Source organism: Lemur catta, chromosome X, assembly GCF_020740605.2.
Source record: "Lemur catta isolate mLemCat1 chromosome X, mLemCat1.pri, whole genome shotgun sequence".
NCBI classification, from domain to species: domain Eukaryota; kingdom Metazoa; phylum Chordata; class Mammalia; order Primates; family Lemuridae; genus Lemur; species Lemur catta.
The window spans coordinates 24,330,191-24,346,558 of record NC_059155.1 but is presented as its reverse complement, the minus strand read 5'-3'; the positions used below and the strand labels follow the sequence as shown (position 1 = coordinate 24,346,558).

Genomic DNA, 16,368 nt, shown 5'->3' with positions numbered 1-16,368 from the left:
AGACCTTGACCCCATCTCTACTAAAAAAAATAGAAAGAAATTATATGGATAACTAAAATTATATATAGAAAAAATTAGCCGGTCATGGTGGCATATGCCTGTAGTCCCAGCTACTCAGGAGGCTGAGGCAGTAGGATTGCTTAAGCCCAGGAGTTTGCGGTTGCTGTGAGCTAGGCTGACACCACAGCACTCTAGCGCGAGAAACAGAGTGAGACTCTGTCTCAAAAAAAAAAAAGAGTTTGTTTAAGACAGTCCATCAGAAAAAGTTTTAGCACAAGTGGATGTCCCAGAATGTCAAGGCCATTTGCTTAGAAACCTGAAACATATTATTTACTTTTTAAATGGGTTACACTGAATATATATACACACTAACCTTTTCTCAATGAATCTGTCATTATAATGGATGATTTCTACATGATATTGTTTCCAATCAATGTTTAGTACTGCTCACAGGAACTAGAGGTATACAGATCATTTCCCCCAACAGACTAAATTATCCGATGATATTAAGAGTTTTTAAGCTCTGGTTTTTATTTTCCTCCACTTCTTGCTTACCAAAAATTAGCCACTGTTTCTCTTGCAGAGATTAAGGAACATAGAGAAGTGCCTAACTCACTGGGCCTTTCATAAAGTGTCAGCTGTCATGTTATTATGTATTGTCAGTGTACCACCTCTAGAAGCATTCTCTTTTTCTCTCCCTTTCTAATCTGATGTGGGATAACAAAACAAATATCCAAGGGTCTATAATGCCAGGCATGAGATGAGGATGTATAACAATGTAAACTGTGACACATTACTGGAGGGAAGATAAAACAACTACTTTGGCAACATGTGATCAAGTTTAAGATGCACACACACTATATAATCCAGTGATTTCACTCTTGGGTATCTACTGGAAAAGCACTTGCACATGTGCTCAAGGACTTAAACATTGGAGTAATTGTTTTTATATTATTTTAACTGGGTAAAAAGTAGAAACAACCTAAATGTCCAACAACAGGAAAATAGATAAATAAATTACAGTTAATTCATATCACATACTATTCAGCAGTTAAGATAAATAAATCATATATAGCCATATGTCAACACTGAAAGATCTCAAAAATGTTAACTCAAAAGCAAGTCACAAAAGTTTCAACATGAAACCATTTATGTGGAAGTTAGCAACAGAAAATATATATTGTTAACAGATACATAAATCCCTAGTAAAATAAAATTAAAATGCAAAGGTGTGATAAACAGAAAATTTAGGATAGCTGTTACATTTACAGGAAAGGGGGGAATACTGGGATAGCGGAAGGATGAAAATCAGGTCTTTTTTTTATAACCGTGATTTCTTTAAAAAATCTTAAACAAATATAGCTAAATCTGACAAAGACTGGTGGGTGAATATGTAGAAATCTGTTATATTTTATACGTTTTCATAGTGCTGGAATATATTTCATTGTAAAAGTGTAAATATAAAACACAAAGTCCAAGGAGATAACACTCTGTGGGTAATTCTAGGAAGCACCTAGAAAACTCAGGAGTACTGGCAAGCATATTCTCATTCAATTTCCCATGGTCTAAATGAAGCTGAGGCAGTCTCCAATTAACAAAAGGATTATGTACCAACTTATTTTGTATCAGGTTTTAGAATGCAATTATGCCTTCTCATACTAGTTTTAAAAAGTCCTACTCATCTTTTAGGGTGCATTTCAAACGTTAGCCTACTCTCAAAGATGTTTCAAGCCCTGTAGACCACTTAGAACTTCCTCTACATGCCCATAACGCTTTCTACGTGCCCCCGTTACTTATCAGACTGCATTACAACTACTTGTTTTTAGACATCCTTTCCATTTGAATTTAATTCTTGAAGAGACCTTGACTCATTTTTTTTATATTCACAGCATCTAGTATACTGCTGCTGACCAATAAATGTCTGTCAAATCAATGCTGTGAATAAAAGCTTAACTGAAAGTATATAAACATTACTACATTTTTTTTTTTTTTTGAGACAGTGTCTCGCTTTCTTCCCCAGGCTAGAGTAAGTGCCATGGTGTCAGCCTAGCTCATAGCAACCTCAAACTCCTGGGCTTAAGTAATCCTCCTGCTTCAGCCTGCAGAGTAGGTAGGACTACAGGCGCACTACCACACCCAGCTATTTTTTCTATTTTTAATAGAGAGGGTCTCTTGCTCAGGCTGGTCTCAAACTCCTGGACTCAAGTGATCCTCCCACCTCAGCCTCCCAAAGTGGTGGGATTACAGGCGTGAGCCACCACACCTGGCCATATCTAGAATTATGTATGTTTATTTAGAACCTGACATGCAGTGCTATATTAGTATGGATATATACATGCTGATGTTTTATTTTCCTTCAAGAATAACTTTAAATTAAAAATGAACCCAGAAAGAAGTGACCAAATACTACTTGTTTTTCTATGACCTCATGTTCAAGTAAGGCAACTAGGGTGTGTATGCAATTAGGACGTGAAGAGTAACTTAACACTAGGTGAGGCTGGTTTGATTATTTTTCTGCAAACATCCTGTATTGCCCCAGACTTAACAATTTCTTTTTTTTGAGACAGAGTCTCACTCTGTTGCCCAGGCTAGAGTACCGTGGCATCAGCCTAGTGCACAGCAACCTGAAACTCCAAGGCTCAAGCAATCCTCCTGCCTCAGCTTCCCAAGTAGCTGGGACTACAGGCATGCGCCACCATGCCCGGCTAATTTTTTCTATATATAATTTTAGTTATCCATATAATTTCTTTCTATTTTTAGTAGAGATGGGGTCTCGCTCTTGCTCAGGCTGGTCTCGAACTCCTGAGCTCAGACGATCCGCCTGCCTCGGCCTCCCAGAGTGCTAGATTATAGGCGTGAGCCACTGTAACAATTTCGAACATTTTTCTAACATTCAGAAATCACATTGTTTAATACTCACAAAATATAAAAACCTATGTGATGCAAGTATACAATAAAAAGTTATTCTCTAATTACCTGAATATTGGTATTACCAGTAAATAAGGGGAAAAGGGAGTAAATATTGAGTACCTATGATGTATGCCCAGGTACTGTACTGGTCACTTTGCTCAATTTTAAGTAATTCTCCCAGTTTTATGAGATAGCTACAAATTAGAAAAACAGGCTCAGGGCTAGTGAGAAGCAGAGAACTGACTTGAAAGCCTATGGTCTGTGATGTCACATTTTGTTTACAATATGATAAGTAATGAACAAAAGTATGCTAGAATATATATGTGTACTTCAAATTTTAAGGATAAAATATAATCCAGTGCAAGAAGGTACATTATTGTTACTTAAATTTTATGGTGGACACACAGATTTAAGAAAAAGATGGCAATAAAATTACCTGCACTATTATTATCATCATCCTGTTCAATGAAGACATGATCCAAAATAAAGCTGAGCAACTCAGACTGCAACGAAGAATCAGGGGTGTAAACTAAAGGCTCCAACATGTCACGCCCTCCTGACATAATCTGATGGCTGAAGATCATCAAGATATCACATAGGATAGTGAAGGCCTATTATTAAAAAAAAGGAAAAGTATGCTATAATCTAAGGTTTTTTACCAATAGATACAAATAACTTTATATATACATATATATAAAACAGAAACAGAATCTTTCTATATTTGAAACTCTTAAGAAAAATATCAATGTTTAATATTTTCCTAAGACTTTAAATCTGAGAAGTATAATTTCTGTAACAACTACCAATATTTGTATAATGCTTTACTAACTGCAAAGTAATTTCACAAATATTCTTCTTTATTTTCAGCAATGTTAAGTGACTTGTACAGTATGTTAATACTGCCATGTAGTCAGGACTCAAACTCAAGTTTTGACTCCAAATCCCATAATCTGAACTATACCACAATGGTTCGAGGTATTCATTCTCAAATATGAAATAATGTATAAACTTGGAACCATTCTTTATTCTATGGAAGAAAAAAACATCAAGGAGATGAGTACAACAATAGAGCTCACAAAGTCTATGGTGCTTTTTAAGCACTCTCATTGTTAACATGTATATTGATTAAGTCAAGAAAACATAACCAGGTATAGGCCTGCTTGTTACTCATCAGGTAAACCTGAAGTATAAAAAACATAAAGTTGAAGTTATAGCTCCAAGAGCTTAATAAAAACTCTGACAAGAGTTTTAAATGGAGTCAACCACTGGTAAAAATTAGTCAAAAGGTAACTGGAAAAAAATTATCTGTTGAGAAGGAGTAATGGAAATAGAATTTTGGGGTCAAAAAGTCAATTGGAAAATATATTTAAAGGAAGACCACTGCCGGAAAGACGTATTATAATACAGATTGCAAAGCAGATCTTATCAACACTTTTGCCTTTTGCAACTAACCACATTATCTATTTTATGCTTTTACTCCTCCAATCAGTCTCTTCTCCTATTTTACTACTATAATAGTAATTTGTACCTATTAGAATTTATAACATACAGAGTTGAGGATATAAAGTGTTAAGTATGATGATATTTACTAATTAGGTGAACTGGCAGGTCAAGCTGATCAGGGCATATTCCTGGAAGCTATTAGGAAGATTGACACACAAGCTATTTAACAACCAAATAATCTCAAGGCCTGAATAAAGGACTGTGTGTTAATACTATAAAAATTAGGGAATATTATGCCAACTGTCCTGGTGGCACATGCAAATATAAAGTAATATTTCATGCATTAGGTTTGGATCTATACGTACTCCGTTAAAATCCAATTCTAAGCATTTGAATCTAAACTCAATTTACTATCATCAGAAATCTTGTTCCTTTCATCTCAATTGTAGAGATGAAAATTAAAGTTCCAAACCTTTTATTGCTACAGTTCAAAACTACATACTTAAAATTGGAGAGAATTCAGCAATGCAATAGTTATGGCAATATACTTCATATTTTTCTGAGAAAACTGCAAAATTCAGTAAACAGCATCTTGGCCACTGAATATCCTCCAATTTATATATGCCCAAGCATATATGTACGGTAGGGACAAGAGAGAGTATGAAATAAGAAACAAGAGACTAACAGTTGAGCATTGAATGCAAATTTTTAACTATAAAAATCCAAATATATTTTATTAAAATTAGTTTTGCTATTTTAAAATGAAATAAGGACAAGTGACAAAAGGGTCAGTATATTTGAACAACACTCCAAACTAAAACAGTACTTAATATAGCACAGCTTCTGAAAATAGCACTTGGGGTGACTACTAGAATTCTACCCCAATAAACAAAGGTTAAGCCACATGAAACGGTTTTTTAAAAATCTTGAAATCACCATAAAGCATTCTGATTATACCGTAATATTTCTTATAAAATTATTATCAAAACATACTCCCATAAAATCATTTAAAAAGCATGTTTCCAATGCAGTTTATCCTCTTAATTATAGAATTAGAACTAAACAAGATCTTAGTCTCAGGATCAAACCAGGTAACAGTTTATTTATTTCCAGAATCGAGATGGTAGGCAGTAAGGGAATCATGAAGGCATATGAAGTGGGAAGGTAACACTTGGAAGACAGGCAAATGATTAAAATTTTTATTTCAGATAAGGTCCATGCAAAGATCAGGATGGGCACAGGAATGTCAGCACCTGATAATATTCTGAGAGGTGACAAAACCTTATGGACCTTTCCTCCTAGAAGCAAACTTGCTATATTAAGTTGTTTTTAGGAATGACTTTTATAATTTCATACATCTATAATTTGTATAAATGTGTCTATTTACCATGTGTGTCATAAGGAAACAACAACACAGAACAACTGTAACATGAGGGTAACCTTTAATGCAATTATAAACTCTGCACGAAATTACGTACAAGCTCAATATGTTAACGTGTTTTTTAGCATGGTATATACATGGACAGATACAAGATATTTCTCATTTGCTCACTTTTAGTATTAAATTTTCTAATTAGCTCAGATTTTATGAAGGTTCTTTATAAAAAATTACTATCTACAGTAATCACTAACCTGTTCCTTAACAGTAGTATTCACGTTGGTCAGGTAATGCTGACATATCTGACAAAATACCCTCATCTGTTTCTTTAAACGCAGTAAGTCCTCCTTGAAAAAATTTAACATGAACATTTTTAAATATTGAAAATAACTCATTTAGTATTTCTTTAAAATGTTTTAAAGTACACAAAACGTTATCATATATATATATGAGAGAGAGAGAGAGCGTGCGCGCTAAACTTTGCTTAATATTTACTTAAATAAACTTCCTCCTAAGTGTGAAAAAGTACACAATTTTAACAATACTATATAGATTTTGAGAGGAAAAATCCATTTATAGATATAACAAAACCTTAAAAGTACATAGAAATTCTAAGTACTTAATGTTATTCTGTGGGTTTAGGCAACATAAATTTATTAACAAGAGAATTCTCTTTTGAAGAAAATAACTATGAACAACTAAAATTGTAACTATCAGAAACCGCTTAAAATTTATAAAAATGAGCCCAAATAACATTTAAGGCAACATCTACTACTACAAGTACAATGTTTAAGCTTCTAATTTACAAATGGAAAAGGCAATCCTGTTTAGTTCAATTACTAAACACATGAAGGATTACCATTGAGAGTAAATCTTTAAAAGTTTTGGTACTAGCAAGCAGGCATATACACTCAATCAGAAAATATACTCAATCAAAAATGACTGGCCGGGCGCGGTGGCTCACACCTGTAATCCTAGCCCTCTGGGAGGCCGAGGCAGGTGGATCGTTCGAGGTCAGGAGTTCGAGACCAGCCTGAGCGAGACCCCGTCTCTACTAAAAATACAAATAAATTATCTGGACAACTAAAAATATATATATAGAAAAAATTAGCCAGGCATGGTGGTGCATGCCTGTAGTCCCAGCTACTCGGGAGGCTGAGGCGGTAGGATCACTTAAGCCCAGGAGTTTGAGGTTGCTGTGAGCTAGGCTGACACCACGGCACTCACTCTAGCCTGGGCAACAAGTGAGACTCTGTCTCAAAAAAAAAAAAAAAAAAGACTTATCGTGAATTTGGGACATCACTAGAGACATCTTGAATAAGAATAAAGTGATCCCAAAACAATACTAAGGCATAAAAAGATCTAGGGGCAGGCGGCTTATTACCTATTTGTTTCAAAGGCTTTTGGTCACCCATTCTGGGAATACGGAAAGCCATAAATTATGCCACGCGCTAATGTGAACAACTTTTAATTAAAAAATCATACCGTGAAACAAACCATTCTTCCACTGAATATACATCAAACTACAAACAGGACTATTTTTTAAAGGTACATGTCCATAAATAGTAGATTAGAAACAAGCAACACTTAATTTAAATAACTGGTCTTGTTAAATGTGTAAGTTTGCTGAAAACTGTTAATGATAGTAAATCTAATAAAAACACTACTAAACCACCACAAACCTTTGTAGAGCTGCTTTCAGTTATCTTAGCAAGTTGCCAAAGGATTACATAGTGAGTACACTGCAGTGCGTGAATAACAATCTGTAAAAAGAACCAAAAGAAGACAGTTAAAACTGAAAAGTCACAAGACTTTGTTTCTCCAAGTTAAATATGCAACTTGTAAATAAATAAAAACCTGTTCAGGCATGTCTCCATTTTCAATTCCGGTTTTCAAAAGTTTGTAATTACAAGCAAACAAGTCCCACTTTGAAAGATCATGGGCACTGTAAAAAAGAGAATAAAGTTATATTAAAAAGCAGACCCTAAATCACAATTGTTTTGAACTTGAGTGTCAAAGTAAATACAGTAAACTTTTTAACATGCTCCAACAAAAAATAAATGTATATTAGAATCTGTTAACATTGTAAACCATAAAACATGCAAGTTGATTTTCATTTTGATACACTTTCAAGAAATCAGAAACTTTAAGATTCAACTTACTTATGAAAAGCAGTAATCCTCTTCAACGTTGACAATACCTGATATGCATCATCTTCATCAGGTTCTTCGCCCTATGGATATTAATTATACATTAGGACTCAACAAAGTAAAAACTCCTAGAATATCAAAATAGCGATACCACCTTGAAAAATAAAGAATAATATACGCCTGTAATCCCAGCACTTCGGGAGGTTGGGGAGGGAGGATCGCTTGAGGCCAGGATTTCAAGACTAGCCTGGGCAACATAGACCCTGTCTCCACAAAATTTAAAATTTAAAAATTAGCTGGGCATGGTGGCATGTGCCTGTAGTGCCCGCTACTTGGGAGGCTGAGGCAGGAAGATCGCTTGAGCCCAGGAGTTCGAGGCTGTATTGAGCTGTGATCACGCCACTGCACTTCAGCCTGGGTAACAGAAAAAATTCTGACTCTTAATAATAATAATATAAAAACCACAAATTAACTTTGTCATTCAATACCTAGGATATGGTAAAATTTATGGCAATATGACTGGGATAATGAGTCAACCCAAGGTTGTTATCACAGGAACATTATTACCAAGAGAGAAAAATGGAATGACATTCTTCCCCCTTTTTAAGTAAACCTTGACACAGAACTCTGAAGATATCAACTGTTTCACAGTAATAAATGCATGAGAGCAGTAAGGAAAAATACAGTAGATGACAAGCAAGAGATCATAAAGACAACATCTAAAGGGCAAAACCTCTGTCAAACCCTAAACATATCTTCAGAAAGATATGAGACCAAGCACAAGTAAATGGGGAAAAAACCCCTCTGAATAATGACTAGATATGTTAGTCCTTTTTGAACTAATACATATCAATGTTTTGATAAATGTTATAAAATCTTACTATGTGAAACATAAAACTGTTTAAGCACTACTGAAACTACCCTGTTGAACACCAGGTCTCTCAAAAGAAAAGTGTACTTGTTTTTAAACTTTAATTCTTCTACAAAGTAATTACACTTAATTAACAAAATATTGCTTGATTTTAAATTAACTTGTCCTAATCACATTCAGCCAAGAGTAGAGCCATTAAAATTTTTAATGGAGAATATGATCATTGTATACCAACATATTTGCACAAACCTCCAATTAGTAAAACCCTTATAAGCCTAGATTAACATCATATGCCAAAAAAAGTTAAATGAGTAATTGATAAAACAAAAAGTTTGGAAATTACAAAATTCATATGACTTTTACAGCATTAATGATAAAAGTGATTTGGAGGCCAGGTCCGGTGGCTCATGCCTGTAATCCTAGCACTATGGGAGGCCAAGGCAGGAGGATTACTTGAGGCCAGAAGTTCAAGACCAGTCTGAGCAATAGCAAGACCCCGTCTCTACAAAAAAATAGAAAAATTAGCCAGGTGTGGTGGCATGTGCCTGCAGTCCCAGCCACTGGGAGGCTGAGGCAGGAGAATCGCTTGAGCCCAGGAGTTTGAGGTTGCAGTGAGCTATGATGATGCCACTGCACTCTAGCCCTGGTGACAGGGCCAAGACCCTGTCTCAAAAATAAAAAAAAGAAATAAAAAGAAAAAAATGTGATTTGGAAAAGACTAAAGGCATTAATTTGACAATTATGACTTTTTATTCAAATAAATTTACTGCAAATATATATTCCCAGAATAAATAACAATCACAATAAAAACAACTGTATTCAAGTGCCATGCACTAGCCTCTTTGGAAATACAACAGCACAACACAAGAAACTCCAAGAATGACAGTGGCTGTAACAGTAATTTATCAAGGCTTTATAATGGCCATTAAAGACCATAATGGCATTTCCTCAGCAACACTGCTAGAACACTAAAAAACACCCTACCTTTTGGGGCTACTTGGTTTTAATCTAGCTCAATTTTTCTATTCCATTAACACCCTATTCCAGAACAGGCCCAGGTAATGGCCCAGATCATTTCTTCAAACTAAAAACGATGTTAGCTTTGTTCTCACCTTCACCAAGTCACAGATTCTTATCACTTTCCTATTTTGGTGGAGGAGTAATAGTAGCTTGATGATTCAATGAATAAAAAGCCTGAGAATCTTTATAACATACTGCTAGGGTCTATCACCAAGCCTGAGACTTGGGCGACTAATTAGGTTACCGGAGTGGAGGAGCCCAACTAACAAATACTTGAAATATATACCTCTTGCAGAAAATCTTCAAGAAGCCGGTTAAATTTATCTGCCAATTCATCTATTAGTTGACTTCTTGAAATATCTACTCTGTTGAAGATCGTGAACTCTTCATTACAGAGTGCATGGTAAGTTTTAGAACATGCTTCTAAAACATCCGTATCTGTGTGCTTCTCTACAATGTTTCGGATCTGTCGCAATAAGGCATCCAAATGCTGCAAAATAAATTTTTTAAAATCAAAACTAAGGTATATATGATACGCATAAAGTGACTGCACCACTATACCACTGAAGGGAAAATTTTCATATTTAACTCTACAACGTAGAGCATACATTTTAAAGTGTTTTCCTAGTTGTGGTAACTAAATACACTGATCCATCCATACTTATTTTCTCAACTTTAACAGGAATAATATTACCTATCTCACAGGGCTTTGGTAAGAATGTTAATACATATAAAGGGCTTATATTAGTTCCTGGAACACAGTAGAAGTGTTCAATGAATAAGCTGCGTTTGTTTTATAACTGTTATTATCCAGTTACTCACCCTCAATCTCTATATACAATCAGTGATATTGTCACATAGTGGCTAAGAATGAGGTACGGCTTGGGCATGAAGCAAAGGAAAGCCTCATTAGCACCACTCTCTAAAATGAACTGATCTAAAATACAGAAGATATATAAAATAGAGGTCTCCTTTCATATTACAAAAACATTTAAAAAATATAAACAAAGAATATGATGGGATGAACTAACAATTTCTCTTCAAAGTCTTTTATATACAAATAACACCTTACCTTTTCTAATCGTCCAGTGGTATATATTTCCAAATCAAAGTACTGAGGCAACTGCAACAAATTAGTCACCTTTTCTGCATCTATAGAGTACTGTGAAATAAAAAGATCATGTTAAAAACCTCAAACTGATAAGTAAACATAATATTCTGTGAGACATTCCAAAAAAACCCTGTGATTTCTTAGTAACACTATGATGCTGACACAAACTTACTTTTGCTAATAACTGAGGAAGGGCTACAGCAAAAAGTTCAGTGATTTTTGTCCTATCATCTAACTGGGTCTTCTTCTCCTTCGCTGTCAGCACCTAAAGTAACATAAAGAGTTCTATTAATATTTAATTACATTAACACTGTTAAGTAATCAAATTTGAATTAAGACATACAAAATAAATAAAACTGTATTTTAAATGATGGACACAAACAATTCTACTGTAAAACCCTAAAAATGATACAAAAGAGAATAACTTAAATATTATCAAAAAGCAAAGCCACCTGAAACATCGAAAAAAATCTGAATAGTCCCAGAGGGAAAATCAATATCCAATTAGACTAACCAACTCTACATTTGGATGGGAGGAGAATCAATTAGGAATAGGAAATGTAGTTTAGGAGCTTATATATCATAATGGGATTGAGCAGCACTTCTGCTTACCCTAGCCAGAAGGTGGGCCATGACACACAAATTATAAATTCAAAATAGTAAGTGGCTACAAGCAACTAATAACAGAAATAAAACAAAAATTTTTTAAACCAAATAAAATAGAAAGAATCACATAAGTTTCAGTATTGCTTTATGAATTTTGAGTTATATACACACATATACATGTATGTTCTAGGTCACAAAATAAAAATGTATTTTTGTGCTTCACGGTGAAGAGTTTAAACACCCATGGAATTGTTATTGTAAATTGCATATACATGTTTCTTTGCAATAATGCATTAAAATCTGATCCCAGGAAATAGGAATTTCCCCATTTTGAAGAATAATTATCTCCATTTTTATTTCTAATTTTATATTAGAATAAAAAGAAAGCAAATCTATGAATAAACCAAAACACTGAAATGTACCGTTCTAAAATGGTGTACTACATTCCTTCCTGAAGGCAGGAACTATCAATCACTATATCTCCTGCAGTAACTAACAAAGTCTCTTATCATATGGAAAGAATTCAAATTTCTCAAATTGCTAATGCTTTAAAATTTACTTCTAACACATATTTATAAGCAAAGGTCATCAGAAAAATAAGACATAAGATTTCAAAATTCTTGTTCTATGGTTAAAATAGGACTTTTAAAAAAAGATAGTGAAAAAAGACAAATGCAGTTTAGAATATTGAAAATACATTGGCATACCCTTTTTCCTGTCCCTCTTCCCACGGGAGGATGACATTCAGCTGCTTGTCTAATAGTACAAAGCATTATTTCAATCAGAGCACTCTCTTGCCTGTCTGTTAGTGCTTAAAAAGAAAAAATCAGAAAGAGTTAACCTATTTCTTTCTTCTCCCTATATGCCACTTGTAATATTACCTAACAGTTTCTTCTGCCTGTAAATAGAATTTCACCTAAGGTACTAAAGAAAATCTCATGACTATATCACAGAAAATATCAGAATAAGTTAAACCTTCCTAAACCCTTCAGCATTCCAAGTCTGTCCACTATGGATCCACACATTTGAGTAAAGAAAATATGAACCCAGATACAAAAAATAAAGAATGTTGGCAGCAATTACACCTTTCTACATAGCATGAGATTCATGCATATGAAGAAAACAAAACTATGCAAAGTAGGATTTTTTACTACTTATGTTAACACTAAAAAGGTACAGAGCTTTTTCAAAACTGTTTAGAAGAAAAAAATACTGTAATTAAACATCCTTACCTTCCTCTCCACTAAGTGGCTCCTCCAGCAACAAGCTATTCATACATTCCCAGTCTTTCAGCAGCTCAGTAGCACAGTCCCACATGCTATCCACAAGATATGCTGCATGCTCGTGTAACTAAAATTAAAAAAGAGCAACGTGCTCTTAGACAAATAGCATACTAGCCTTAACTCTAAAGAATAGAAGCTTTGTGGGCACCATGTACAAACTCTCATAGCGATCTGTTTTGTCAGGTCAAATGGAGGAAAGGACAGACAAGAAGCTGCCTTAGTTTGCTGGGTATACATAAGCCTTGTTAGGTAGCATCTTTAAACATTTTTCACAATATCATTAAAACATTAACATGAAAGATTATTATATGTATACTTACTGCTTATTTGGACCTAATATTACATCAGTTAACTACTCAATTCTTAAATATACTACAAATTTATTTTAACAAAGTGGGGGGTGATAATGGTTAATTAAAACATAAAATACAGGTTTATTTGTAAATTCAGTATATAAGAAAATCATTGTTTTCATTCTGTAAACCTTAAAAGACCCTATTGCTTCCCAACTCATTTTAGGGGAGGAGTATAAACATGATACAAACACTTGTCAAAGATATGACAAATAAAAAATATTATGGACTAATATCCTTCATGAACATAGAGGGAATATCCTCAAAAATTAGCAAACTGAAACCAGCAATATATAAAAAGGAGAATAGATAGACCAAGTAGGGTTTATCCTAGAAGCGCAAGGTTGAGACAACCTTCAAGAAACTCATTCAGGCCGGGCATGGTGGCTCACGCCTGTAATCCTAACACTCTGGGAGGCCGAGGCGGGTGGATAGCTCGAGGTCAGGAGTTCGAGACCAGCCTGAGCAAGACTGAGACCCCGTCTCTACCAAAAATAGAAAGAAATGATTTGGACAGCTAAAAATCTATATAGAAAAAATTAGCTGGGCATGGTGGCGCATGCCTGTAGTCCCAGCTACTCAGGAGGCTGAGGTAGTAGGATCGCTTAAGCCCAGGAGTTTGAGGTTGCTGTGAGCTAGGCTGATGCCACGGCACTCACTCTAGCCCGGGCGACAAAGCGAGACTCTGTCTCAAAAAAAAAAAAAAAACTCATTCAACATAATTCAACACATTAACATACTGAAGAATAAAAATAAAACAATAGGGGCCAGGCGCGGTGGCTCACGCCTATAATCCTAACACTCTGGGAGGCCAAGGCAGGAAAATCACTTGAGGTCAGAGGTTCGAGACCAGGCTGAGCAAGAGTGAGACTAAGTCTCTACTAAAAATAGAAAAAATTAACTGGGTGTGGTAGAGTGTGCCCATAGTCCTAGCAACTTGGGAGGCTGAGGCAGGAGGATGGTTTGAGCCCAGGAGTTTGAGGTTGCTGTGGGCTAGGCTGACGCCACAACACTCTAGGCCCGGCAACAGAGCGAGACTCTGTCTCAAAAAAAAAAAAAATTAAAATTAAATAAATAAATAAAACAATCATTTCAAGGCATGCAGAATAATCATTTTACAGAATTCAACATCCCTCCATCATAGAACCTCTCAGCTAAAGAAGTGATATAAGGAAACATCCTCAATCTGATAATAACTATCTAAATAACACATACAGCTAACAATGTAATTAATGTTGAAATACTGGATGCTTTTCCCATAAGATCAGGAGCAATTCAAAGATATCTACTAAACATTCCACTGGAGGTCTACTGGAAGTCTTAGGAAGTTCAATAAGGCAAGAAAAAAATGGGAAAAAATGTTAGAAAGGAAAAGGTAAAGTTATCTTTATTTGCAAATAACCTACTATATATTGTAGAAAATCCTAAACCATCTAATTAAAAAATTGTAGAACAGGAGGTCAAGTCAATATTCAAAAACCAATTATATATCTATAGAAACAATTAGAAAATTAAAAGGCCCTAACACTAATTAAATAATACATGATATGAACACCAAAAATAAATTTTGAGCTCTCTCAAAATCTGATTAACAGGCTAGATTTTTCAACTTGAGACTGATGTAAATCCACATCTACAACAATCGAAATAACAGCAGGTAGCAACATCTGAGAACTTACAATGTGCTAGGTCTGTGTTAAAAGTTTTACACAGGTTATCTCAGTGTTAACTGAGAATTTATAACCCATCTTTTTTAAATAGGAAACTGAAGCTAGAAAGATTAAGTAACTAAACCAAAGTTATACTAACTGTAAGCAGAGGAGCCTAATTGATTATCAGGTTTTTCTGATTCCAAAATTCATGTTCTCAGCACTATACATAAATCCTACTGTTTGAAGATCTCACTAAAAGTAGAAAGCGTATTTTAAAGATTTTGTAGAATGAGTATATCTCCAATTTATTTAAAATTTACTGTGTTACATGGAAGATGTTAAGATGTACCTCATTTTAATCCCTTCTCCAAAATTTTTTGAACGGAAGTATAAAATAAACAATACAACTAACCTCACTTTCTAGAAAGAAAAAAACCAATGTCTTAACAAGGTTGGCATTTGGACCTTGTCTTCCCCTTCTTTTCATCATTCCATCATCCTCTGGATCTCTACGACTGAAGAGCCTATGAACAAAGCAAAAATATTTATTATAAACAAAAAACCCTATTTCCTAATCAAAAAATTAACTGTCTGGATTCCATATTTAAACATTTAACAAAGGAGTAAAAGGGGACTGGGAAGGTACAATACTGTCCAACATCAAGCAAACAATTGCTATAAACCTTTCTAATTTCATCCTTGATGGTAAGTCTAAGTCCTTTCAAACTAACTTCTTAAAAACCTTACTGAATTTTACACAACTGTTTCCTTTGATAACGTAGTGCACTGACTAACCCACACCATTTATGCACAGAAATCTATGATATATATTTTTCTTTAAAACTGAATGTATCTTTTCCTTTTATCCTTCTTGCAAAACTATCCCAACTTAGTGTTCTTTTTCTATGGATAGCATGACTGTTTTTCCTCATAAACAACGAAAGAGAATTAACACTGGATAGTGATTAACAGAAAACTGTAGTGTGATTGTTTTACACCACCTACTCTTTCTAACAAATGTTGTACCCCAAATGGGCATTTTAATAAAATCTTACAAAAACTCAAAGTTTAATCCAAGTGGTTCAAAATGTTCTCTTTGAAAGCCATTACAGAACATTCACTGAATGTTTTCTGTGATCAGACATTCACACTGCTATCCATGCTACCTGAGATGTTAAATGGCATCATAAAAGTAAAAAAACTGTAGGATTCTTGCAATTTGGAATGTCAAACCATATTAAGTACTTGAAGCAGAACCTTCTAATATTTTCTTAAAGCAATGGAAAATTAAGTTTAAGACTAAAAATTGTAGCATAGGCAATATTTAAAAGTTGAAGTAGGTGAAAAGAAGAGTGAACAATTAGGAAGAGGTCAATCATAATATTATAATATAGTTAGGTATCTTTTTAAGCATGTCCATTAAAATACATGGGTACATTTTCCTTTAAAGATCTAACTTAAATAGGGAGGGTGGGAATGGGATGAGGGATAAAAATGTACCTATTGGGTACAACATACACTACTCTGGGAATGGGCACACTAAAAGCCCTGACTTCAGCATTATTCGATTCATCCATGTAACAAAAACACT

The 16,368-nt window shown here is 34.5% G+C and overlaps 1 protein-coding gene across 4 annotated transcripts in view; it reads right to left on the bottom strand.

Moving 5' to 3' along the window:
* Positions 1–16,368, bottom strand: part of STAG2 (stromal antigen 2) — a 125,399-nt gene that overhangs the window by 26,648 nt on the left and 82,383 nt on the right. For all 4 annotated transcript variants that reach the window (XM_045538455.1, XM_045538458.1, XM_045538457.1 and 1 more), the window contains 11 exons: positions 15,190–15,301; positions 12,722–12,839; positions 12,197–12,300; positions 11,056–11,148; positions 10,845–10,934; positions 10,059–10,262; positions 7,894–7,964; positions 7,589–7,676; positions 7,414–7,494; positions 5,986–6,078; positions 3,347–3,521 (listed from right to left, as the gene is read on the bottom strand). In XM_045538455.1, the coding sequence (XP_045394411.1) occupies positions 3,347–3,521; positions 5,986–6,078; positions 7,414–7,494; positions 7,589–7,676; positions 7,894–7,964; positions 10,059–10,262; positions 10,845–10,934; positions 11,056–11,148; positions 12,197–12,300; positions 12,722–12,839; positions 15,190–15,301 (1,229 nt within the window). The remainder of the gene's footprint in view (positions 1–3,346; positions 3,522–5,985; positions 6,079–7,413; positions 7,495–7,588; positions 7,677–7,893; positions 7,965–10,058; positions 10,263–10,844; positions 10,935–11,055; positions 11,149–12,196; positions 12,301–12,721; positions 12,840–15,189; positions 15,302–16,368) is intronic.